This window comes from Lampetra planeri, chromosome 44 (assembly GCF_965212315.1).
Source record: "Lampetra planeri chromosome 44, kcLamPlan1.2.h2, whole genome shotgun sequence".
Taxonomy (NCBI): domain Eukaryota; kingdom Metazoa; phylum Chordata; class Hyperoartia; order Petromyzontiformes; family Petromyzontidae; genus Lampetra; species Lampetra planeri.
The window spans coordinates 1912642-1940228 of record NC_136150.1 but is presented as its reverse complement, the minus strand read 5'-3'; the positions used below and the strand labels follow the sequence as shown (position 1 = coordinate 1940228).

The window sequence follows — 27587 nt, the reverse complement described above, 5'->3', positions numbered from 1 at the left end:
GCAGAATGCTTTGAATGTTTTCCATTGGTAAATTCACTATGTTCCAGGGTCAATAAAATGATTGGCATTGAGCAAAGCCAATGGTTTCATTCTAGATTTGAAGCTTTCGTGACTGCAAGGATTCATACTCTTAGCTCTTTCGGTAAAGTCACGTAGGTAAAAAAATGAAATTAAAATTAATAAAAATAAAAATCACGACGTTTCGGAGGCAACACAAGTCTCCGTCATCAGGTGGGACCGTCACAGCCAGATTTGCTGCATCAAGTGAGGGCTTGCACAATGGTTTCATCTTCGTCTGCTGACTGGCCCTGCCATGGTAATGTGGACACCAGCGCAGATGAGTGCGGCGCCCCCATTGGTCGATGGCAAAGAGACAGATTTCACTGACTTCACTATACTATTTAAAGATATCAGTTTAGAATTGTTTTAAGAAAGGTATTCACTGGTTGAGTATTGTAGATTTTTTTGTATTCTAAAAATCAGCTGCACGAAAAATACATTGTGATATTAACATGCAATTTATTTTCGATATAATTTAGTAAATTTAGTAAAAACGAAATTAGTTTAAAACATTTTAAGTTTATTGTTGGTACTTATTTTTTATTATCCCAAAGTTTTTTGTGCATGATATTAATCGTTTTTAATGTTTGGCTGTGCATAGATATGAAGGAAACTTTAAATAATGCAATTATTTCTCAGTGAGAGCTAGATGTGGTTGATGTTGCTACATTTATACATTAGCAATTTTAAACGAGCAATAATTGCATTTGTGTTTCCAAATATCAAGGTCTGTAGGATATATTATTTAGCATATGCTAAATGTGTAACTGTTAACAAAGCATGAATGCCATATTCTTTGATATTTAGACATTACTTTATATTGAATCATCACGTGTGCTTTATTTGATGTTCATGGGAAGATGTAATACAAAAAAAAAATATTTTCTACCTACGTGACTTTACCGAAAGAACCAAAGAGTATGGATTCCTGCGGTCACGAAAGCTTCAAATCTAGATTTGGCGTGTATCACATTGTGTTTTTAAAAAATTTGCTTGATGCCTTTCCTTAGGGAGTACGACAAACTGAAAGATAATCTCAAATTGGTGGTAGAAGAAAAGGATCGAATCCAAAGGGAGCGTCTTTCATTCCAAAGTCTGGTAAGAAGCTGGCTGCTGCTCTTAAGTGTGAACAGGACCTGATGGCCAATTGTGTTGGATGCCACAACACCTCGCTGTCACTTAAAAGCACCGCACAATCTGAATTTACATCATCCTGGTCGCCAGCTTGCTGATAGCGCACGGTTAGACAACGTCCAACATGCACCCCGTGTTTCAGTTTTCAGTTTAATTTATTAGGATTTGCCCTGTGAGCCATTCGGCTCTTGATTTGGGTTCAACCGCAACAAACAATAAAATTACAAGACACACCTAAAATTCATTGTACACAAATCTGAACATCATGTACGTAAACAATAAAATCCTAGAGAAAAAGCACAACCCGTCCATGCTGCGTACAGAAAGTGCAAAAAAATCAATTTCGATGTTTGATCCCAATAACAATGATAATACAATACAGATATTTTTTTTAAAGTATAAATCTATACTAAATAAAAAAAATCTGGCTAAACCAAGCCCCTCTAAAACTTACTAAAACAATGCTATATAAACAACGTAACACTATGAGACATCTCCTTTACCAGTCGCAAAATATAGTAGTAGGTTTTTACCCTTTTAACTGGTACAAAAACTGACACCTTTATACAAGGCATCATGTTTGCAATAACCACAACACAAGCAGTCAAAATGCAAACAAAAAGAAACAACTCTGATAATGATATGCACTGTCCTTGAAGTTGATTGATCCACACCCGAGACAGCTTTTCTTAGAGCCCAGTCTCACATGGTGTTGGACCAGATGACGCCAAAAGGCGTACAACTCAACGACAGCGCATTATCAGAGTATTGAGAGCTCGGGGTAAGCATTTACACTGAGACATCTCCTTTACCAGTGGCAAAATATAGTAGTAGATGCCTTGTATAAAGGTGTCAGTTTTTGTACCAGTTGAAAGGGTAAAAACCTACTACAACAACGTAACAGTTTTCCCAACAACTGTGATTAAAAGTTTACAATAGCGACACATCACTAAACCTAGCATCCTTCGCGAGCTGCATAAGTTAATCCATAACAGCCGGATTAACAATAGCAGTAGCAGCGCACACATGTTGAAGCTCTATCTGGCAAGGTAAAATTCCTACATCGCTCCACCAATGTCAATAAATGAGTGTTCATTTGAGAGCCTTTAATAAAAAAAAAAAAATTCTATGATGATGAATTTTATTTGATTCCAAGGATATTAATTGCGATTCCAGGCTAGGAATCATGATAATCGTCAGACTCGAAAAAGCACTCGCCCATCTTGAACTTGTGTGGGTGGTATTGTGGGTTTCCCCATAACACTGCATAGAAATAAAAAAATGCATTTAATGCGGTCATTTTGTATTGTTTGATATTGTGTTGTTCTCGCATGTCTTGTTATCCAGCTGCAGAGAACATCCAGCAAGTTAGAACAGACAGAGGAGCACCTGAAGGTCACCAAGGAAGACATCCAACAAGCAGACAAGGAAAATCTGGTACTCCCTGGCATAGCTGTGTAATATAAGAATCCTTTCACGTAAAATTGCTTCCGTGCTAAAACTAGAATAGGCCGGTGCTAATCTTGGAGTGACGCTGAACCACTTTCCCATGGTAGGAGGCCAATCCCTCTGTAGGAAATCGCCGAGTACAGAGAACCCTTCACATTTGCGGGCTTTATAATCGTGTTTTTTTTGCATATTCGCGACGCAATTATCCGAGTGCTATTTGTAACGCCTGGGGGTTCTCTTTTCAATATTCGGGGCTGTAGCACGCTGCTAACCATCGAGAAAGTGACCTACTTACCTTTCCTACACTTTGCACTCTGTATTGTTGTTTGTTGTAGCGTTCTGCAGCGGTGCTAATCGCGTGACACTGAACCACTTGCCCATGGTAGGAGGCCAATTTCTCCATAGGCAATCACCGAGTCCAGCAAATCCTTCCTTTTTGCGGGTTTTACCATCACAGTTTTTTGCTTATTTGCCACAGTTATTGGAGTGATATTTGACGTTCCTGGAGTTGTGTTTTTCTATATTCAGGGCCCTGTCGCACGGTGCTACTCGACAAGAAAGCGATTTGATTACCTTTCCTATGCCTTTGCACTCCTGTTGTGTTTTTGGTACTGTTTGTTGTTGCAACGTTCTGACCTGCCCCCCCCCCCCCCCCTACTTGGACATCTGTGATAAAGAGCTTTGTGGCCCATCGGATTCCTCGAGCAGTATAATTTAATATTCTGATTCTCAGTCCGCCTTCGTGCTCCGCACTGTTTACACGCGGAGTGCTTTCCTTGACGATTTTGTTGGAATTGCGTACCGTGTGAGCATTCGTTTGTTCGTGAAAAATAAGGATAGGTTTTACCCTTTCTGGCAATAAAACAGGAGGTGTTAAGATGTTCAAACACCAAATGGCATACCTTTTTGAAGGAATCAAGTCTGCATTAATATTGGTAGGAACCTCCTGGTTACACCAGCCCACAGGAGATTATTGTGTCCGTCGTGCAGGGAGGGGCTGGGTGGAGAGTGTGGGGCTGGGTGGGGGTTGGGAGGGGTGGGGCTGGGTGGGGAGGGGCTGGTCACCCCGTGGTGCCCTTATAAAACTCAGCGTTTAACCTACTCACGCCGGCTTGTGCCCGCCCTCACAGTCGGACATATTTGTGTTGACCCTGGCCATTGACCGAGCAACCCAACGTTCCTACCAGCTCCCTCCGCAGGAATGTGTTTTATAAGTGCACGCAAAAGTCCCAGCTAATCCCTGATGGTGATTTGACCTCCGAACCTTTCGATTGCGAGTCCATTTCGGTAACTACCTTCCGATCCATTGAGATGTAGAGTGTGAGTGCATGCAAAAGGCAACCTTTGTCACGTTGAATTTACTCGGCATAGATTTGCTCACCTTTTTGTGTGGTGGCTCTTTGTGAGGCCTCAATTAATCAAGCCACCTGTCACCACCGCGATCCATCACAATTCTTCCGCTTACCTGCGTGGGTAGAAAAGATCGTCTGTGCCCCCGTGCATAACCCTATCAATCACGGCGTGAAAGATTTCCTGTCAAAACATGTCACCGGCCACCCGGCACTAACTCATTATCGGGGACCAAGCAGGCATGAGTAAGTCGTCAAGGGAACATGGCAAGCACGCGTTACGACTTGTGACAGAGCGCACACGTCTTAACGCATGCAAGACCCACTGAGCTACATAGCTCTTTTTTGAAATGTGACCTGGCCACAAATGATAGCCCATCGAAGTATCTTGTCATGTGGAAATTAATGGCAGCTAAATGTTCTTGAAGGCATGTTTCTAAATGTGAAGGGAAAAACCGGAGGACCTGGAGAAAAATGGACGCGCCCATTAAACCTGCTCGCTTACATATTCACCCAATCCCTTACTCACAAACTCACGCAACAACTCAGTAATAAACTCACTCATGTGCTCAGCCACTCCCTCACCGTTTGTGTGGCGTTGGCCAATATATGTGGAACTCGTTGCTGGCCACTGTCTGAAATTTGTCACAAACTGAGCCAGTTCCGCAGTAGACTCAAGATGGACATGTTCTGTAAAGCCTACAAAGCAAACCCACGGGGCATTGATGATATCTTTTTTGCTCTAAGGATTGCACTTATACCAAATGCGGCAACGTGTCTTTTCGGTTCATTTATGAATATTTGTCAATGATTATTCTCATTTTGAGCTGACATACTTAGTCTTGATTTGTCCTTTCAGTTTTCCTCGTGTCTGATGTAATTCCTAGTTTCTAAATTCTTCCTACCTGTGTTTTGTAGTGCACACTGCGTGCGTGCGAACGGTGCGCCCGCATGCTGTTAAATGGGGAAATGTGTGCTCTGGATGCCGCACCATCCCTGCATGATTTATATTTGGTGGCTGTGCACCACACACGGTGCTCAACTTGTTTGCTGATCTGCACGCTGTTCTTCTTCTCTGTGCGCCTTGTTGCGCTCGCCCTGCTCCCGCTATGCCGCCCGGTGGCAACACAAAACCTGGCTGCTGCGTTGGCGTTGCCGGCGCTGTGCGCGACTTCACATGACACGCACTCGCTCAACGTGTCAGTCACATCTCTCTGTGCATTACTGGTGACGCGCTGTCGACGACGACACGCAAGCCAACGGAGTAGTAACCTTTCGCATTGGTCATGACGTTGCACAGAAAAGTTTTGTCTTCAAAGTGGCTCAGTCCTCAAACAAGCATATGCCTTCCTGGGCTAGTGCTAGAAATGCCATATTCAAATAATACTCTTATATAAGCGCACAACTTTATCTATCTGTGATGAACGCTGCACTTTCCGTCGTTTTCATGCAGGGGGCGCTGCAAACCTACGCGCCCCCTGCATGAACGACGGAGGCGCAGGGACAGACGCTCGATTACGTGAGAATCGATCTCTTGACGGCGGTCTTTTCGCACAGCCAGCAGCTCTGTGTCGCCTTATCTCGATCCCGCAATCCCAAACGGGTGAAAGTCCGCATCGAACCGAACCCCCAGCAAGGCCACCTACTTAACGACGAGAGAAAATTCACACGAAATGTCCTTTTCAATTAAGTCTTCCAGGTGTAAAATGATATAAGCTTTTAGTGAAGAAGTAAAATTATCTAATTCAAAACATAATACAATTCAAAGATGTGTCATTTTAAAACTTCAAAACGGAGCATCGGGTGCTTGCGTGAATGCGTCGTTCGTGTGCCATTTATTTTGTGACTTTCCTGGCCGAAGGCCGTCAATGGTTGTGAGGGGCACTGCAGGCGCCCCCGAACAACCCCTAGTCTATATATATACACACACACACACCGGACAACTGCCGTGTAAAGTTAAACACATGTTACTTGTCTCCTTTCTCAAATAAGCCATAGGGAAGTGGTCACCTTCATCGTTTGCTTCCGAGCCAGCGGTGGGAATTTCCTGGTGTTCACTGTGGGGACCAGTCTCTCCCAGAGGACATCGGCTCTTGACTTGCCACGAAGCGGTTTAACATTTTAAATTTTTAATTGTCAATCCTTGAAGGATGACGGGCAGACGACACCCTTCCAACAGTGCTCGAACCACACAGCACCGTTTGTGAATTGCCCCCAACAAAACGTATGAAATTCACCCAGTTCTCCATTGTGAAACGGCACATCTATCGCAACTGGCTTTATCGGCGATGCATTGATGAGCTTTTCTCTTTCGCCCTCGGTTCATGTTATTTGGGGGAAAAATGGTGCCTTATTGAATAAAATAATAATGGCCATTATGGGTGTCACATAATGACGCGGAATGAAATTAATTGCCCTTCACACAATTCGAAGGATTGTGACAATTTGGGGTCACGATTCAATTCAAGAATGGAATTTTTTTTTGCCATCGCAATGCTTCTGGAATTTTTGAGTCTGCAGGCTTCATTGCAAAGCAGTCACGTACAACACACACATCGAAATAATTGATTCATAAATGCATGATTCGATGCGTGCATCACGAGCACAAGAATAAATGTCGGTTAATGAATGCAGTTATCGTGCCTGATGATCGATTAATCTTTCCTAATAATTACCCAGCACAACTTATCTTGTTTTCCCTGCACCCCTCAGTGTGGTCTCCGCTCTTGATGTTGTCGGACAATTGGATTTGTTTATGCTTGCCCACCGGTGTATGTGTCCTCCCTTGTAGAGCCTTAAGAAGAAGGTGGATTTCCTGCAGAAGGCCCTCAGTTCACCATGCCGAGCTAATGAAGCCATCACCCGGCTCATACAGGAAAGGTGAGTAATGGACCAGGTACAAGGACAAAGATTTTTCGCGCAACTGGCGTTAGGTAGCATCTATGAAGGTCGGCACGGCACATAAGGGGGTTGGGTGGTCAGCACCACGCTTGACGGCCGTTGTCTCCCCAGTGGCGATGTTTACACGCCTGAACCAACTCGAGTCGACCTAGGGGAGGCCCAGGACCGGTTCAGATAATCGTCACTGGTGCTGGTGGCCGTGAGCGGGAATCTTACATTGTTGTTGCTGTAACCCAAGCCACCCTTGGAATAGAAGCAATGTTTTACATGTCTCAGTGGGTTTATTTCATCCGATTAAACAGGATACAATAACACGAACCATTTACTACTTACATAGAACCACTTACTTTACTGGCCACGGGGATATGATGAGTTTATGGGGTGAGTCAACTCCTGACCATGATGTGTGTTCTGTGCTGCGCTGATTATGTGATGTCTCAACCCCTGGCATTGGTTGACATGTGCAGTTGGTTGGTCCATATGTGCAATCTGTCCCAGGCTAGTGACCTAAAGTGAGTTTGTGGAGCCACCTTGTGGTAGCTCTTGAAATAACCTGACGGGATATTTAATGCAAAGTGGAACAGGCTCAAAATAGCACTCATGCATTTTGATCAACGAGAGCAGATGGCACCATACATTTGGTATTTATGACAAGAGATTAAACATTTTTGAGGGGGGGTGTGACAGCTTATAATTTAGCAGCGCACAGATGTGTGCATTGAATGTATAAGAGCTCTCGGCCCTGACCACCAGCTTAAAATAACTGAATGAATGTCGCCGAGACCAATTCAGAGTTGAGAAAATGTGGCCATCCCAACAGGAAGCAACGTTACAAAAATACACAACTGTAGTCCGTTTTTTTATCATTTGGACTCATCAGTCGTAGAACAGTTTTCTGCTGCCATGTGCCTCTGGGAGCCCCATATATGGAGAGGCCTTGTACATGATTTGGTACCCTGTTAGCACTTGCCCCAGGGTAATGATAATTTATATCTGTAATTGAAGAGAATTTATCACAAATAGCCATGAATGTAGACTTGGAAACAAACAGCTTTCACAACACACTTTGGTGTGTGTTGAGAATGGCTTCCTGAATTCAGTTCAGCTATTTGCAAAAAGTTGTAGCTTTTTGGTGGCTTGGTAACTTGTTATTTCCTTCCTCAAAGCGTTGACCCAGTTTTGGAGTTCAAATCCCAGACACCCACTGGATATTAAACACGCACTCATGTTTAGCATATGTGGTGTTCTTTGTGCAACAATCTTTTCACTGGAAGCAATCTTAATTTCGTCATCCGTGCTAATTGCTTCTCGCAACGATGGTCACGCAAATGTGTTTGCTGAATTCAGACCCCACCGCCCTTGGTGGCGCTGTCAGCGGCCGCATCCCTCTGCAATGTCACGAGTTCAGATCCGAGTCTGGGTTCGACTTGGGGGGGCCCCATCCATCTCACGGTGGATTAAACAAATTCCCTGCCGGAGAGAAGCCAACCGGGGTTGTCTTAGGGATAGACTGGCTCTTGCCCCTTCACGAATGTCGGTATCGCCGCTGCTGGCTTTTAGGGGCCACCATCGGAGGTGAACACGGTCCAAGCCTCGTGAGAGCAGCGGGGAACCACTTGGACATTGACAATGTTCTTCACTCTAATGGGCTTTAAGAGTTTTTGAAAGTCTATATAGGGGTGCTGCGTTCAATTAGGTTTTAGAACAATGCAGAGGAAATTCGATTTCTCAAGCGTCTTAATGTGACCGCGTACCAAGATGATGTACAGGGAGTGAGGCACTTATATGTGCCTTTGGGCTTGTGATAGATGAAGGATTATTTTAAGAAGCCCACGTGGTGATTTTTGCTTGGTGAAGAGCAGGCTAGTACATGTCAGAGAGGAAAAGAAGACTTCAATATCAGAGGTCACGCTCAAATATGGTACAAAATTGTTCACGGGTCTGATGGGCTATTGTGTGACGTTTGAATGAATGGCACCACAGGTGCATAGGTTGGAAGACGGGTGGAATGATGGATGCACGAATGCATGGGTAGATTGGTTGATGATGAAGGAAGATGAGCTCGTCCAAAATGTAAAATGTTCAATATTAGTACATGACCATTAAGGGTAACAGGCAGCTGCATGGATGATTCATCATTATTATTATTATGATGCTTATTTACCCAGAAATTCCTCGCTGAGTCTCAATACACTCTTTGAGGGTCCTGCCAAGTTTTCAGAGTAGGGGACAATGTTCCTGTGTGTAATCCTAATTGAGTAATTTACAGGTAATTTTTCAACATTGGGATTTTCTTTTTGCCAGCACCATTTACATTGACTGGGATGTTTTGTTTGTTCTTTAGCTATGATAGGAAACCGGAGAACCCAGACGAACCCCTTGCAGAACAGGGGGTCAATATGCACAGTCCATACTCTTAGGTTTTTTCGGTAAAGTCACCGAAAAAAACCTAAGAGTATGAATCCTTGCAGTCACGAAAGCTTAAAATCTAGAATGCACAGTGCACACAGAAAGGCATCCAGGTCATGAATCGAACCCAGGCACTTCTTTGTGCGAGGCACTTGTGTTACCACTGCGCCACCCCTGCCACCCTGTAGAGGGAAATCTAGTCGGTCATGAGCAGAGGAAGAGAGGAACCACTGTGATGCTGTGTCGGTTCTGCATACATGCAGTAGATAAGGCGATTGGTTGATTGATTGATGGTTGGGTTGTACCATGTGACGTGCAGCCCAGCGCCACTGGAGCTGCGGAGGCCAGAAAGGGGGCAGTTCGTGCACCTCGACCTGGACGGATTCTACAGCCCGGACACGCCGGAGCCGCCTCCCCAGCCGGGCACCTCCGCGGGCGGCCCTGCCAAGCGCAAGCAAACCGACGGCTTGGCCAACCAGTACGGCCTCCACCACACGTATAGCCTTAACAGACTGTAGGAGCAAGTGCTGTTAGCGAGCACCTATGAAGGCCGGAACGGTACACGAGAGGGTGGGTGGCCAGCGCCACGCCCGACCGCCTTTGTCTCCCTAGTGGCGATGTTTACACACCGCACCAGGTACTCATTTCAGGCTGTGTCGACCTAGGGGAGGCCCGGGACCGGTTCAGATAATCGTCACTGGTGTTGGCCGTGAGCGGGAATCGAACCCGGGTCGCCAGGTTCATAGCGCAGCGTGCTAACCGCTACACTACCGCTCCCCACACACATACATACACACACTCGTGTGTTTGCGTGCACATACATGTTCTCTCCCTGTAGTCTTGTGGATTTTTCTCCGGGTCCTGTGGCTTTTCCCTCCATATTTATAATCAATATCATGCGTTTCGATTATATGGCTGTTTAGCAATTTTCACGTGATAAGCCACGTTGTTGTGACCAGGTCCTTTATGAAGACGAGCTGTATGGCTCAGTGGGCCTTACCTGGTAAAACTAATTTTTAATCAGATAAGATGGCGAATTGGATTAGACTGACGATTGTACGTTTGTAGGAGTAGATGGCTGGATGGAGTCGCTGGACAGGCAGAAGGGTGAATGAGTCAACGAATGGATTGCTGATGACAGGAGGTTAAGCTGCGTTGCCATTGTGGATGTTAAAAGATGATGTGAATCTCTCCGCAGGAAGATGCTTCTTCTTTATAACAGGTGTTGTGTCTCGATACTTCTTTAGAGAAATTAGCCACACTTGACCAAAAAACAGAGACAAAGATCCCCCCTCATGTAGCCTTCACAGACTGTTGGGGCAAGGGCTGATCGCTAACAGCACCTATGAAGGCCGACGCGGCACTCGAGGGTGTGGGTGGCCAGCACCGCACCTGGCCACCTTTGTATCCGCAATGCTGATGTTTACACACAGAACCTGGTACTCATTTGAAGCTAGATCGACCTTGGAGGGGAGGCCCGGGACTGGTAATGGTCACTGACGTTGGCCGTAAGTGGAAATCGAACTTGTTAGCAGCATAGTGAGCTAGCTGCTACATATATACTGCCTCCAACATTCACACATGCACATGCAACAGTGTACACACTGCAAGCAGGTGTGTGCACGAGCGCACTTGCGCAAGTGTACGTGTGTGTACACATCTAACCGCTAAGGCAAAGAACCTTTAACAGACTGCTGAGGCAAGTGCTGTTAGCGAGCGCATGGAAATTTCGCTAAGCTGGATTCACAATAGAATTGCAACAGAAACCCATCCAGTTATCTCTGTTAGAATCACACTTTTACGTGGGAATAGAAATGGGCAATTCGAATTTAGGGTTGAACCATGGGATTTGAATGCAGTTCCTTAAACATCGCCCCCACCCTCCTGGTATGCAAGTGTGATAAATTGCCCACAATTCACACAAAAACACATGGATGCAATGTGTAATGTGCATTGCTTGGTAAAGGCAACAATTTTATTTCGTGCTAATCATGTGAAGACTAGTTATTTAAAGACTAACATTGCAGGCATTCACCGTTGTCAATATCCAGCTTGCTTCCACTCCCGTTTCGGTCGACAGGCTGCCAATCATTTCTCCGAGCTTAATAAAATAAGCACCACTTTTGTGAGAAATCAATAGTAGTCATTCTTCTAAGTACAGAGTGGCCCCTGCCGTTAGAATATAGAATTTATATGACTGCTCTCAGGACCACTAACACTGTCGTCTTGTTCGTTAGAGCAGGGCAACGGCAGATTTATTTTAGGTTTTTACGGCTTAACAAGCATCTATGTCGCCCCTTGCGCCAAATCGCTTAAACAGTGCTTGTTGTTCGGATAATGTTGTCCGTATTGCAGGCAATTTGTGGCCTACGCCCCATTTGCCAGCTACAAAAGCAACAGCAGAGAATGTATGGCTCCGTTTTGCCTCGGATGGTTGAACGGAAGGGGCTGCTGCGTGCAGGAGCAATGGTTTGCTGTAATGAAGCTTGGCACGTGAGGCTAACTGCGGTGTAAATTTACTTAGGGGGTCGGGCCTTCGTCGTGCCTGTATAAAATGTGGTGCGCCCAGAGATTAATTTCCTACTCGCCTGCATTTTCGTCAATCTTACCTTTTAAATTATAGGGTAAAAAAAAAAATGTATTGCTCGTAATTTCTACGTCGGAGCTTTGAGCCTGCCTCTGATGTTGAGGGACCCGGGGTTAAAATGCGGCGTTTTATCCATCCGTTATGGAGAAACCAGATGTTCAGGTCGAGTTAAATGGTCGTCTCAAACCAGTGAGCTGCATGGAAGAAACCATAATGTAATCTCCTGGTGACCATACGTCTTAGAGAGAACTCGTATCTGTTACCCACCATGAACCAATGCTGAAATGTTGAAAATTCCACTTTTGTGGGAAATGCAATTAGGGGGTTGGTGATAATTCACTCTTACCTTGCTACAAGCAAAGAACCCCCTTTTTTGTAAATTTGTGGATGGGCCACGGTATTGTGTTAAGTTGCATTGAAAACTGTACATTAGCTTGTACAGTGCACCGTCAACATTGAAAGTATGCTTACGTGCGGGGAAATTTTACATTCCCAGCCATAGGCCGGTCTATCGGGCAACGTTGAAGCGTTCTCAATGAACCCCCTACCAGGATCCAAGCTTGTTGCAACCTTCGATATTGTAAGCAAGTGCTACTGCCGCAACTTTGGACTGGATTGTTACGCGGCGTAAAATGTCGCAGCCTTGGCTGCAAAGCGTGGACTGCACGATAGTGCTACGTTACGCAGCGCACTCTTCGTAATATGTTGCACACGACACACACACACGCAGATGATCGCCACAACTGTAAAACTGTGTGCTTGTGTGGTTTTTTTGTGTGCGCATTTACAGAGCCGCAAAGCTTAGCAGGCCAGCTCCTTCTCACAACCAGGCAAGTTCTCACATTGAGCACACACACACACACGCACGCGCATTCCACGTTCAACATTTCACTGCTGGATGAAGGGTCTCCTCACACATGGCTGGTTGAGAGAGACATTTGATCATTACTTCAGCAGTACAGGTTTGTCATGGTGGGTGGGAGAATGCTAAAGAACAATAGGTTGTTTTTTCTCTGTACTGCTGTCTGCTGCCTGCTGCACACAGCACACCTATTGCACCTGTCCTTTGTGCATTGTGGTCACGTGTCCATGCACTAATCCAGCCTCAAGCCGGCTTTGTTTCTGGTGGGTCTGGCGGAATCAGGCACATTAACGGGTCTTGTGATCTTGAGGCTCCATGTCATTACTGAATTGGTATCGATCTACGGCAGTGCTCTCAGATCGCCTCTCAACAATTTCTGGTTCCTGGCCACAAGAGAGGTGTTGCCCCCATTCTGTGGTTAAAACTCCTCGCCATCATGCGATGGGCACAATGGGCTGACCATGGGTCTGCAAACACCAAAAGCGACATGTTTTGATGTTGTAGCCCAGAGTCACAGGGCTCCCACATTATGACTCTGAGCAGTGGTTCTCGACCTGGGGTGCCACGCGCGCCTTCTGGGGGTGTGAGATGCCCTTTCTGGCGGTGCGAGACATAGCCAGATTAGTTTAGAAGGTAATTCTTCAAAGCGCAAATGAAGCACGGGCACCCAAGTACAACTACTTTGGTTCATGAAACTTATGTATTGATTAACATTCTACATTTTTTAACAATTGAGAACCATAGGGGGGTGCAAGGCTGCGGTGAAGGTTAAGAGCCGCTGACTTAGAGGGACGGTGACATGGCACATCAGCGGCAATCCACAGTGACCTGCATAATGAAGTATGGTCAAACAAACCCCATGTGGCAGGCCTTCATCCAGCAGTTCAGAATCAGAATATTGATTTATACTGGAGGAATCCAATGAGCTATGAAGCTCGTTTTCACAGATGTCGGCGCGGGTCAGAAAGTTATAGCAACAAACAACACAAAAACATGATAGGAGTGCAAAGTATAGGAAAGGTAAGAAAATTACGAAAACAAATTTTTTTTTTTCCAGGTAAGGCCCACTGAGCTATTAGCTTATTTTTCACAAGCGACCTGGCCACAAACGATAGCTCAACGAAGTGGCTTATCATTAGGAAATGTCTAGCAGCCAAATAATCTATATCATCTAAATGTGGTGGGAAAAACCGGAGGACCCGGAGAAAAAATCCAAGCGACCATGGGGTCAAAAATGCAAACTTCAAATATACAGACGTCAGGGTCGGGATTGAACGCCCCCGACTTCCTGCATACCAGGCGGGGAATATAACATCACACCACCATGGCATGTTCAAATGTGTTCATGTAGGATTTGTATTTGTACAGTCATGTGTCTAAGGCGAGATTAAAATGATCATGTAAGTGGATGGCTATAATAACCTCAGTGGTGCTGGTTGACTCAAACTGGGACCACATGCATTTGCTGAAAAATATTTACGTTGTATTGGGATGTTTTAAACTACTGCAATATGCTCGGCATAGTAAAGGTTAAATATGTGGGTAGGAATAAGTGAACTGATGTTGATAAATTGGGTGGGATTTATTGCAATTTTGAATCATTTAAACGTGTGTGTGTTTTGTGATTGATAATTTAAGCATTTTTCAATTATTGAGCAAATTATGTGTGACAGTGAATGTACTATGTGGAACACAACGTGATTAATTATATCAGTCTCAGCATAGATGTTTACTTATTAAAGAATTATTTTAATCCGGAACATTTTCATACATTTTCTTCAACAGTGTTTATTACGCACAAACACTGCCATTATTAAGTTGATAATTTATAGTAATTTCCGCGTTATTAAGTAATCATTTCTATAATGTATGCATGAACGTATGATTGTGTGTGCGTGTGTGTTATATGTGGGCAGGCATTTGTATTATGGGGAACTGTGGTGCAGTAGTTAGTGCACTTCATTACAATTCTGGGTAATTGGTTACATTCCCAACCATGAATATGTGACAAGTGGAATCTTAATCTTTCCTGGGCCTTGCCCCTATGTTGACTCGGCCACAAACGAGTGCTTACTCAAATGTTTTGTGCTTACACACAGATTTGGTCAGAAATTATGCTGTCAAAAATATTCGCCTTGTGTGGTGTGATTACCTTAATAGGTACTGGCTAACTGCACCTTACGAGACAGCCTTGAAGACTTAAGTTTGAAGATATTTGTTAATGCATTATATGATTTGCACTGTGACAACAAGCCAAACACACGTGTGTTTAAGTACAACGCAGTTATTTTTAGTTTGTTACATTTTACAGATTTTGTACACTTCCAAAGCCACATTGTACCAAATGATTTGCAGCTAGTACTGTCCGCACATTTGCCCGCTTGTACATTGCATAAGGATTTGGCAGTAAGTGTGATGATGTCATCACGTCATTACGTCATTATTCAGGCCTATAGAGTGACGTCACTGTAGCATAGCCATAGGTTTGTTATAAGAGACGATGACGTCTTGTGGAATGGGTTTAACGTAAGTACAGGCAGTCCCCAAGATACTAACGTCCAACTTACAGACATCTGCACTTACGAACAGACCGCCATAAGATGTTATTATTTTTACCGTCCGACCTGAGAACGTTCGGTCGTACTTACAAACCGAACCTCCCGACAAGCAAGCCAGCACCAGGACTCGAGTTCAGTGAAAATATTAAATATTTGTTTTCTTTTCACGTTACTTTATGTTATTTTATTTACTCTACATTATTTATTAGAGTATTGCATGAAAATGTACACTATTTCTTCTTATTCATGAGTTGAAAAATTATTTCCCTTTTTGGTTGAGCCATAACACATTTTAGAACGGGTCTCGGGAACGTAACCCGTTCGGAAGTCGAGGACTGCCTCTGAATGGGAAAGCACAGCCTCCCAATAGTTCAACTCTACCAATACGACACCAGTTACCCTTCTGGACGATTTCAGCTCCCTTACGTCTGTATTGGACGTTGGTTTGTGAATGTTTTGGGCGCGCATTGTTGATTGGGAAGGCGACAATTGAGCTAAAATGTTCTCGTGTAGAGATTTTGTTGTTGTTGTTGTGTGACTTAGCGGTTTGCGAGATGCAGCGCGTGACGGCCAGACTGGTGAATTTTATGTATAGATTCGTTGGGTGATTGAAACTGGCAGAGTGAATGACGAAGAAGATTAAATTGTAGCATGCACAATCTCTTAATTGTGGGAAGTAAAAAATAAATATATGGGAAAAACAGAATGTTTCACACCGCATTTAATGACTTTCAAGTAATTGCCAAAATAACATTGTGAAAGTTGTGGAATTTTTGTACTTTAAAGTTAGTGTACATTGATATTAATGTGTTGCAATTGCAAGTGCTGGCAGTAAACGTGATTGAAAAGGTTAATGAAAAGTGAATCGCATGAAAGCATGGAGCCTCAAGAACACATTTGTGGAATAATTCGAATTGCGTTGAATAATTAATTGAACGGTTATGTTGAACAAGCGATTTGTTTTATCACATCGTTAAAAGACATGTTGAATAAATTGAGCATGATAAATAAATTATTTTGTGGCTTATGGCACTGCTGCTGGATGCCCATAGTCTGGGGAATGCATATTCATGAGTTCATGATTACCAGTGGGATTTAAAAAATAATAACACAATGGGCTCCGTCACTTTGTTTTACAACGCTTGATTCAGAGATGGTGAAATACAAATTCGTCGTTATAATCTGCTTGTCTCGTTTATTCAGGTGTACGTTTACATTTCTTGTGCTGTGCTATCTGCAGTTGAATACGTTGAAGGGAAATAGTTTAATATTCGCCATAACCGACACGCGTGGCTGGCAATACAATGATTTGCAGTCATCCAGAATTAAATTGCACTCGTCATTGTTTTTGTTTCATCCGTTATAGGTTAGTGCTTATCAGTGCTCGGCTCGTGGTGAGTGAGTTCTTTAAAAAAAAATGTTTTTATTGCCACAACGCGAGCCCGGTACAATATGCCGATCGCGCAAAGGGGGTGGGGGGGGGCTCGGTAGGGTGGAGGGGAGGGGGTGGAACTCCTTTAAAAGCAACCCGATATCTCGTTCTTGCCAGAGGAATATGGGATTTGGAGCAGTGGTTCAGAGAATCCACCTGAGCTGAATACTTTCCCTGTGGCTCATTTGTGAAAGGGAGAGATGCTGATATGTTTGGGTGTGTCAGAGGTTTCTATAAAGTGAGTGCAATGCGCATTGCAAAGTTTAAGAATTGTTTGCTTGCCAAAGATGCTAACATCCTCTCCCCATTTTAACGTTGATCACTTTTGAATAGCAGATTGTTTATACTGGTAGGAACCACCTGGTTCCACCAGCCCACGGGATTATTGTGTCCGTCCGTCGTGCATCCAAAAATGGGAGGGGAGGGGCTGGGTGGGGCTTGGTGGGGTTTGGGAGGGGTGGGGCTAGGTGGGTAGGGGCTGGTCACCCCGTGGTGCCCTTCTAAAACTCAACGTTTAACCTACTCACGCCGGCTTGTGCCCACCCTCACAGTCGGGCATATTTGCGGAATACACCACGCCGCCGTTGACTCTGCCCATTGACCGAGCAACCCAACGTTCCTACCAGCTCCCTCCACAGGAATGTGTTTCGGTAGTGTTTTCTTTTGCATACGTATTCACTGCATGACTGCCTGCCCCATACACAGTCACAGCGTGTCCCTGCCAGAATTGGCGTAGATATGTGCTCCTATTCATTGGTAATCTTGACGCGTCCGTGTATATTTCATAATTCATACCGTGGGTGAGCCGGTCTGCTCGCTACAACCGCTGTTGATGTCACAAGACTGGAGCTTGTTTGGCTGAGCTAACCCTCAATTGAATTGTGAACCTGTGGGCATCTAAGGCGAGTGCTCTAGCCACTGTGCCACACAGCTGGGAGATGCGCGTTGTTAAAAGTTGGAATTTAATTTAAAGCAACGTTTTGTGATCGTTTTCATACAACTGCTGAAATAGCATTTTGTGGATTATACCACCGAAAAATATTACCTTGTTTTTATTTTATTCAGGATGTATTAGGATGCTCATGTTTCAAATGTATTCTGATTAAATTGTGCACTTCTTTTCACGTTGTATTTTGGGTACATGAAAGAAAAACAAATGATTTAACTTAAAATTTAACATGAGAAGTTTTAATTGCAAGATGATAGCACAACCTTAATCCATATTGCAAACAATAATGTTTAAGTCAAACTTGATCAAATGGCCAATTCTTATTCCTTTTGTAGATTACATTTTTAGCGTGCATCAGAATATCTGTTTTTATAATTTATAGTACATGGACAAATGCTTGGTTACAATTTCGTATGTGATATCAAAGCTGCTGAGCATTGCCTTGGGCACTTACTTTGACAGGAACTTTGTGTTTCAATGTTATATGCTGCTTCATGTCAGGACTGTTTTATTGATAATTTACCCAGCTTTTGTTTATATTTCATGAATTCATATTGCTTTTTAAGATTATTTAAAGTAATTATTGTTCAGGGATTGTCATGCTGTTGTCCAATTATTTACATGGCAGTATTTGGCTGACGTGTGACATGAGAATATTTTTTGAAAAATTCTAGGAGTGTTCTCCCATAGGGCAACCACTTTTGGATTACATAGAGTAGTTGTATCGACCTTAGAGGGATGACTGGCTGGATGCTGAAATACGGTAGATTATTTAAAGTCAGACTTGGGAGGGAGATTTTGTGACTATGCTATGCCTTGTGGCAGTGTTGAGGCAGCATTTCAGACGTGGGTTCCTAGGAACATTGTGTTGTAAAAGCGGAGAGTGCCCTGCACGTACTTAAAAGCCTCTTATTCACGTACTCACTTCAACGCTCATATTTAGACCGTCAAGGAAGAGCCTTGCCGACAGACAGTAGTACTAGTCGCATATCTGCATTTCCCATAAATATGCTAAATTCCTCTTGATATGCAAATTATTTTGTCAAGACGCTCTTCGCCCCTCCATCCCAGCATAAATAGTCGCTCCAAGCCTGGGGCGTGCCATTCAGACTCTGCCTTCTCGACAGACCTGTTCTCCACCTGAAGACGGCTGCTTGCGTTGTGGCCGAAACGTCGTGAGAATTATTTTATTATGTTTTATTTTTATTATGTTATTATTTTCCTTCTACGTGACTTTACCGAAAGAACCAAGAAGAGACATTCATGACTGCGATGACGACGAAGCTGAGCCTTATCGTGTTCTCTTCATTTGCAGGATGAGAATGACAGCGAGGATGAAATCAAGATGTCGCACTTTCTGAAGACCTCAACGCTGTTCAAGAAAAGGTCATATGCGGGCACACCCAAGGGCTGCTCGACAAAAGGCTCGGTGCGTACGAACAGGACGTTGACGATGCACGAACAGCGGCCAGGGAATAGCCGAGCAAAAATATTTAGGATGCAAAACCTCGCCACCCTTGTCTTACTTTAAATCACCGTTTGATCTCGTTTTTTTATTTCAAGCGTGCTTGCAGTTGCTGGCTATGCTTCGCAGACTTTACATTATAAATGTGTGTTTTTTTTGGTATGTGATGTGTTCTCTTAGCCTCGTGTGTATTTTGTGCGTTGGTCATACCCCCGATTGTTGATGCACGACCTTGGCCATGTACAGCAGTATTTATAAAATAATGTTCATGTTGTTTTGTTGCCATAACCAGGTTTCTGTCACTATGTCCACATTGAAAATGAGCATTTCTTGCCAAATGGCTTTTACCTTTGCCAACATAAATCCAAAGCTTTGTAGTGTTGTTGGTTCACAAGCTCAGCTGACCATCACACAGTTGAGGGATCTATTGAAGTGACAGCATAAGTATTTCGCTTGAGCCATTCGCTAACTAGCTGGAGATGTATTTACATGAATTCTTCACCGGAGAATGATGAAAAATAATATTGTAGAGAAATACTAATAATTGTGCCTTTCTCTGTGTGCAGGTGCGGACAGGTTTTGATGGAATGGGAGGAAGAACAAAGTTCATTGAACCTGTATCCTTTTCATGCATTATCAAGAAATATGCCATTATCAAATATATGAACACATTTGTCTGGATATGTAATGTATTAATGTATCTCTTTCCTGCCACTGTATGGTCACAAACTGTACAATATAGTAACATGGTACTGCATGTTTCGAACTTGGAACATTTTAAATTTCGCATCTTGGTCAAGCATTAGCTCAGCCCATCGTCAGGTCAATAAAATTGAGTACCTTTTTAGTGGGTAGTTATCAATGGGTGTTCCTACAGAGAGACTGGTCCCCATCATAACTTTGTGGAATTCATACCATGAGTGCAGAACCACCAGTGGACATCAGCAGTATCCCACCCCATGAAGCCCAACACGAATTTCAGCACAAAAATTAGGTTTCAAACAAGAGTACTATATGATAATTGGTTTTTGACCCTTCTATCTGGCAACAAAACTGACACCTTTTTACAAGGAGTCATGTTTGCATAGACCACAATACCTGCAGTCATAATGCAAACAAAAAACATAACTCTGATAATGTGCACTGTCCTTGAAGTTGATTTTGTTGCCAGATAGAAGGGTAAAAAAACAATTAGCATATTTTTACTGGCAAATGAGGTTCCCATAGTGTAGATGCTTACCCCGAGCTCTCATACTCTGATGGTGCATTGTCTTTGAGTTGTGCGCCTTTTGGCATCATCTGGTCCAACCCATGTGAGACTAGGCTCTAAGGAAAGCTGTCTCGGGTGTGGACCAATCAACTTCAAGGACAGTGCACATTATCAGAGTTATGTTTTTTGTTTGCATTATGACTGCAGGTATTGTGGTCTATGCAAACATGACTCCTTGTAAAAAGGTGTCAGTTTTGTTGCCAGATAGAAGGGTAAAAAACCAATTATCATATTTTTACTGGCAAATGAGGTTCCCAAGGAGTACTATACTAAACTGAACTTTTTTTTTTTGACCAGGTAAGGTCCACTGAGCTATCTAGCTCATTTTCAGAAGCGACTTGGCCACATGGATAGCTCAACGAAAGTGGCTTATCGCGTGGGGAATTTAGAGCAGACGAACAATCTTAAGCGCTTTTTTTCTAGACATGGAGGCAGAAACCGGAGGACCCGGATAAAAAAAAAATCCACGCGACCACGGGGAGACAGAGAGAGAGACGCGCGTGAAGTCCAAAACTATGCTCCACTGGATGGCGGTCAGCCCCTTGACTCGCTACCGCTGCAGACCAACGTGGCTGAAATCCGCCCGGCGCTGGTGGCGATTAAGAAGAAAGTGAGCCGTCCACCCGGCGGGCTGGCGCGGTGCTCTCACAAAAAAACCGTGCCGGAAAACCAGCCGAAGCTGGACGTCTTCCTCCAGTGACGACGTTGCACCGCCACCACCGCCTGGCAGTTCACCCTCAACTCCCTCTTTCCCCCCCCCCACCCACCTTGGTGTCCTGGGCATGATATTTTTTTGTGTTTTACCAGGTAAGGCTCCACTTGAGCTATAAAACTATTTTTCAGAAGCGACTTGGCTGTCACAAATGATAGCTGAACAGAAGTGGTTTATCATCATCTGGAAATGTATTGCAGCCACATTACTATAAATGCATGATGATGATTCCGGAGGACCAGGAGAAAAATCCACACAACCACGAGCAGAGACATGCAACTCCAAATATACAGCAGCAGGCGTCAGGGTCGGGATCGAACCCACGACCTCCTGTACACCAGGCGAGGTAGTTAACATCTCGCCACCATGATGATGAGAGAGACGCAAACTCAAAATACACAGCAGCAGGCGTCAGGGTTGGGATCGAACCCACGACCTCCTGTATACCAGGCGAGGTAGTTAACATCTTGCCACCGTGATGATGAGAGACGCAAACTCCAAATATACAGCAGCAGGCGTCAGGGTCAGGATCGAACCCACGACCTCCTGTATACCAGGCGAGGTAGTTAACATCTCTTAGCCACCGTGGCGCCCAGGGGTTGGCATCCTGTGGCTCCGTAGCCACATGCGGTGGCTCTTTAAGGGCTGCTTTTTTGTGAGGACCGCCACCGTCTCGCATTCCCACCCGACATGTGGGTCACGGACCCCCTGGTGGTCTGAAGGGCTACTACAGGGGGGTCCGCGGAAAATAAAAGCAATGACGTCCATCGCCAAGGAAATGTGCAATTTCAAACAGCTGGCAGGGATGTGGCGGTCCTCGAAATGTGTTTGGAGGTCGCAATGGGGGTGCGCACACTCGAAAATGTTGGGAACCGCTACCGCTAACCGGATCGCGTGCTTTTTTAATTCCACCGATTCCTCGCGGTGAAACCAGCTGGCACGGAGCAAGCGCAAGTTGGCGGCGAGGGGCACGGCAGCGTGCACGGAGAAGGATCTCCCATTTGCTTTGTGTCGTCGGTAGCTGTGGCGGGGGGTGCGACAAACGTGAGCGGTGTAGGTCTCAAACCGATTTCTCTCACTATGAGGAGAGGCTGGCATTGGTATATACGGTACTGGTGAAGTTCAGCCCCATGTTCCGAGCCCGTCGTACTTTTTCGGGGTGTACAGAACGAGCATTTTTTTGTGAAGATCAAGAGGGGAGTCCTATGGAGAGAAGGAATTTCCAGGCTACTTGGGGGCATTCAGCTGCTCCGCCCTGTGGCTTGTTTAGATGTGAGAACGCTTTTACTCTTGTCAAGAGCTAACGTGGGTCATGGTTACAATTTGTGACCAGAGCAATTGATCTTCTTGGTTCTTTCGGTAAAGTCACGTAGAAGGGAAATAATTAAATAAGAAAATTTAAACAATGAAATACAATTCTCACGGTGTTTCCTTCCTCCTCTAACCCAGCTTAAATATACGCTGCCAAGCTTGGTGGTGCTCATTCAGACGCCTTTCCGACAAACCTGTTCTTCACCTGAGGACGGCTGCTTGCGTTGTGGCCGAAAACGTCGTGTGAATTGTATTTTATTATGTTTTATTATTATTTTATTATTTCCCTTCTACGTGACTTTACCGAAAGAACCAAGAAGATGAGTCGGGTAATATGAATGCTCATCGTGTGTGTCATTTGTCAACAAGTGGAATATTCGATGGACTCGAATGCAAAGAGGAACATGGCCAAGAACTCTGAACATTTTTTTTCGATGGTTGACCCCTTTTGTGGAAGCACACTTGTTGATGTGTTACGAAGATTGTTGCTGTTGGTTACATCTGTATTTGCAACAGGATTTGTTTACCACATTATGACCAATATTTCTGAATTCTTAAATGCCAGTTATTGATGGATTTTAGAATTATAAATATCATGCTATGACCAGGTGGTGCAGTGTCGGAGCATTCGCAAAGGTTGGAAATTCAAATCCTTGTCAGGGGTCAACTCTGTCGGCCCTCTCTCTCATTAACATGAGCACCACTTGATGGGACATATTTATCTCGGGGCTAGCAACAGAGATGTGATCGCCACCCACTGCTGTGCTAGGCATTGAGACACTAGTGCTCCCAAGCCCGATATGAAGGAGGGCGTGGATTCGATCCCGTCCCTGACGTCTGTATATTTGGTGTTTGCATGTTCTCGCTGTGGTCGCGTGGATTTTTCTTCGGGTCCTCCGGGTTTTTCCTCCACATTTAGAAACGTATATTTAGAATGTTTGTTTGCTATCAATTTCCACTTGATAAGCCACTTCGTTGAGCTATCATTTGTGGCCAGCTCGCTTCTGTAAAAGAGCCTCATTGCTCAGTGGGTCTTGCCTGGTAGAACAAAATTGGTTTAGTCGTAGCTTTTTAGTTTATAGATGTGTGATACAAAAGTTATTTTCCTTTAAGAGCCTGAATACTATGGTCTTGAATCAAGCCACACAATTCTCCGTAGCTCTATAAGGCAATTCATGTCCACGTAAGTTATTAGAATTGATCGGAAAGCTTGCATTTTGACCACTACAATAACACTTTGATCAGACTGACTGTGCGCGTGTACATTTGTTGACTCGCCCGTGAAGCCTCACTGGGAGGACCAGACTTATTGGACCTGTGATTGCCAATTATTGGAACATTGTTGTACACTATTAGGAGCCTCGAAAGGATGTAGATTGTGCATTAAGCATTTTGGAATTCTACTTGAACATGTATATATTTGTAAATGCGTTGTGGTTATTGTTTTGTATATTCTGGACACATTGTATGATATTTCCCGAGGCGATATAATTTGTGTGCATGCATGTTTTCTCTTTCATTCAAAGTCTTCTAATCTGTTTTCACCAATTTCAAAACGTTCCAGATTTTCTTCTATTTACATACAGCTGTCCATCGACATTGTATAACATGCGATAATTTAATAAAATTCAATTTCTTTACTCTTTGATTCTTTCGGTAAAGTCACGTAGATACAAAATTAATAGATCACGATGTTTCGACCAAAGAGTATGGATTGTTGCAGTCACGATTGCAATTTCTTTGTACGGCTGTTTTTTTTCTCTTTTTCCCATCGTCAGTATTTACTCAATTTGTGTTCATTCCATTTGGGACCGATGTCAGATTGCATATTTCAGTACCTCTAGATTTGAAGCTTTTGTGTACTTGATAGAGTAAATTTGGTTGTGACGGTCCCACCTGAAGACGGAGACTTGTGTTGCCTCCGAAATGTCGTGATTTAATTGAGTTATTTTCATTTATTATTTTATTGTCATTTTTTACCTACGTGACTTTACCGCAAAAACCCAAGAGTTTCAGTACCTCCAACACTACATGTTCTTCTGCTTCCAGCGCCCTTATTACATTACGCTTAGCAGATTCTGGCCCCTTTGAACTGGCGCGTGTGTGAGCCACTAGAAATCCAATGACAGGATAGAGTCACAATTCCATTGCATCGTAACGTAAGCAACACGTTCTAGAATATGTACAGCCGTGCGGAGGTTCCCAGGACAGGCATTGGAGTGGCACCACAAGTTGGCGAAACCGGTGGTGATCAGACCAAGGCCGATACGTTGTAGGGTCTGGCACAAGGATGGATTGGTGTGGTGGAATGAACGGCGCTGAGCATAATGAATTTGTGATCTTGACTGTTAACATTTGCATTTTTAAAATGCTCATTTGTAATAACCCTGCCACTCGCCGTGGTTTTTGGAGCACTCAACTTAGTCTGGAGGTCGTACATTTAAAATCCCTAATCGGGTTCAAGTCAGCCAAGCTTAATAGTGGTAGTCCTACGGAGAAAGTGTCTCCTACCATGGCAATGTGGAATTTCCATCGCTGGTTGAGAGAGGGGAGTGCTTTTCCATTTGTTTTGGTATGGAAACTGATCTAATTGTAATGCGAGCAAGGATTGAGGGGGGGCGGAGTCTGGGTCACGTGGGGAGTGGGTGGAGTTAGGGTCACGTGGGGGAGAGGATTTAGGGAGAGAACCGGAAGGGGAAGGGGGAGTTGAGACGGAGTGAAACACGAGGAGGCCACGCTGGGCAGGATGGAGAGAGTGGCGCGGTCGCCACGCGGTGGGAGACGTCGACACCGTCAGCCATCGGTGTCAGACGCAGAGAGCTAGCGGCTGTGGGAGGCTAGCTGTATACGGGGCAGAGTGAAGCTAGAGAGCGGAGCAGCGGTGTGGCTGCAAGGCGGAGCAGCAGGGAGACTGCATATCGGAGCAGCAGGGAGACTGAACTATCGGAGCAGCCGAGTGGCTGTGGAGAGGTCGTCGAGAGGGACGCGGGCCTGAGCGAGGACGCCGTGGTATCGAGATTCTACGAACCCAATAAAGGACAACGGAGATCGACATCTGAGAGAGAGTCCTTTATTACATAATGACCACATTTACTTTTGAACGGTTGTTGAAAAACCGTTGTAATAATTGAACAGCAGAGGGCACTGAAGTCCCACCAAGTGCAGTGATTTCGCACTCGGGCAGATGGTGGTCTGCAGAGCGCCTTGGATACGTTTTTATCCATGGCAGCACTTTGAATGCTAACCCGTGTGTACTTCATTCACCGTGCAGCTTTCTTAAACCCCTAGGGCATGGGAATCGACAACCAAAATAACGAATTCGGTAAAAATCTATCTCAGAGCCGCAATGCTCTTGCGGTGAATTCGAAACGACGGCGCTTGATGAATAACGACACCAAGCGGCCCTTGAGCCGTCGTAGGTTGCCGACCCACTGCCCCATGATACGCCTGCCCACGAGTTATTATATATGTATCAGGTGGAAATAAAATTGTGCCATTCAAAAGGTGTTCTGCAATGTCTATTCCGCTTCATGGCTCCACCAGCATCCGGTGTGTTCATCCCAATTGTAGAATCTCACCCAGTGTTTTCAATTCCGTTCTTAATTTTGTTTAATCCGTCATCTGATGTCCTGTTTACAGCCATAGGGCCAGTGATGCAGATGCCACACACGTCCATGGCAGGGGTGAATATATCCACGTGACACCCGCTGTTGGCTTTGCGCACGAAGCCGCGGCTTCATTGATTGAAGAACCTCGTTCAAATGACCATGGGGCATACGCCCGCGGTGGGAGAGAAAAACAATCCACATTGATGCGGCACTCATAGGAGTGCTCCTCGTGTGTTGACCCCTAACGGATTGTAGTTGACCCCTGAATGTAATAGTAAAGTCTCAACTGTGCGTATGTCCTCGGAATTGTGCGAATTCAAATGCTGGCTTGGAGCTCGCAATGGGGACAATCGTTACTCCGTTATGTTTTTTTTTATGGGCAAAGTGAGTCGTAAAACACTGAAGTTTTTTATTGTTTTTACCGGGTAAGGCACCATTGAGCTATTTCGCTCTTTTTCAGAAACGGTCTGTGTATATACATGACAGCTGAACGAGGAGGCTTATTGCGTGGAAATTTGCAGCGGCCAAACACTCCAAACGCGTGGTGATGTTGATTCTAAATGTGGAGTGAAAACCCGGAGGACCCGGAGAAAAATCCACGCGACCACAGGGACAGAGGCACCGCAAACTCCAATTAAACAGCAGCAGGCGTCAGGCTTGGGATTGAGCCCACGAACTCCTGTATACCAGGCGAGGCAGTTAACATCTCACCACAGTGGAAATGTCGTCTGGCTCATCGTTGTGGGTTATTTATGCATGCAATATAAATACGGGAGAAAATGTAGCAACCGGAGTGATAAGAATGAAAATTAACGTCCATACTTAACTTTATTTTTTCAATGTGTGAGTTATCTTTTTTTTCAGTATAATGTCATCGTGAACTCAAACTCATGATTTTGAGTGCATTGTCAAACAATCGAGGCTGAATTTGCCAGTTGTCGTTGGATGGTAATTGCTACAGAAGGGTGTCCATTTGCTTTGCACTGCCACATCGGGTTTTTTTGATGAGGAGCGCTAACACACAAACCTCGCTCGCGAATTAAAGTAACGCGCCGAGCCGGTAAATCATCATTATTCGGAGTGACGCTTCATTACTTAAAGAGGCATCCGATGAAGCTGTGAGAAACTACGCGCGTTCCCGCATCAATGTCGTTCTCGCGCATTTTTGTTGACGCAATGAGAGACAACGCACACTGATGCATCATCCCTCTGTGTGTGTGTGACGCCTGCTTGCATGAGCACGCACGCCACCCACTGCCTCTCTTCAAAGCGTGCCTGCCTGCTGCAGTGGGGGGTGTTTAGACATCGCATAATTAGCGTGGAAATACCAAAGGTGGCGGTCAAAATCGTTGAGTTTGAAAAAAAGATGCAAATCCACGGGGTCATTGTAGCTCGAATCGCACGCCGCCACCACCACCAACTCCCCCCAACACCTCGGCATTGCTTCCTTCTGTCAGATGTCACCTGTTGCACGGCCTACACCTCGACCTCCGAGATCCGCCATCGTGGTCGAGTGTTCCATCATCTCGAT

The 27587-nt window shown here is 44.6% G+C and overlaps 1 protein-coding gene across 2 annotated transcripts in view; it reads left to right on the top strand.

Annotated features, from left to right (window-relative positions):
* TRAIP (TRAF interacting protein) overlaps positions 1 to 25500 on the top strand; it is a 49642-nt gene extending 24142 nt beyond the window's left edge. For both annotated transcript variants that reach the window (XM_078614350.1, XM_078614351.1), the window contains exons 9-16: positions 1071 to 1158; positions 2542 to 2631; positions 6784 to 6872; positions 9622 to 9780; positions 12680 to 12719; positions 19006 to 19119; positions 19722 to 19772; positions 20988 to 25500. In XM_078614350.1, the coding sequence (XP_078470476.1) occupies positions 1071 to 1158; positions 2542 to 2631; positions 6784 to 6872; positions 9622 to 9780; positions 12680 to 12719; positions 19006 to 19119; positions 19722 to 19772; positions 20988 to 21125 (769 nt within the window). In that variant the 3' untranslated portion in view covers positions 21126 to 25500. The remainder of the gene's footprint in view (positions 1 to 1070; positions 1159 to 2541; positions 2632 to 6783; positions 6873 to 9621; positions 9781 to 12679; positions 12720 to 19005; positions 19120 to 19721; positions 19773 to 20987) is intronic.
* The last annotated feature ends 2087 nt before the right edge of the window (positions 25501 to 27587 follow it).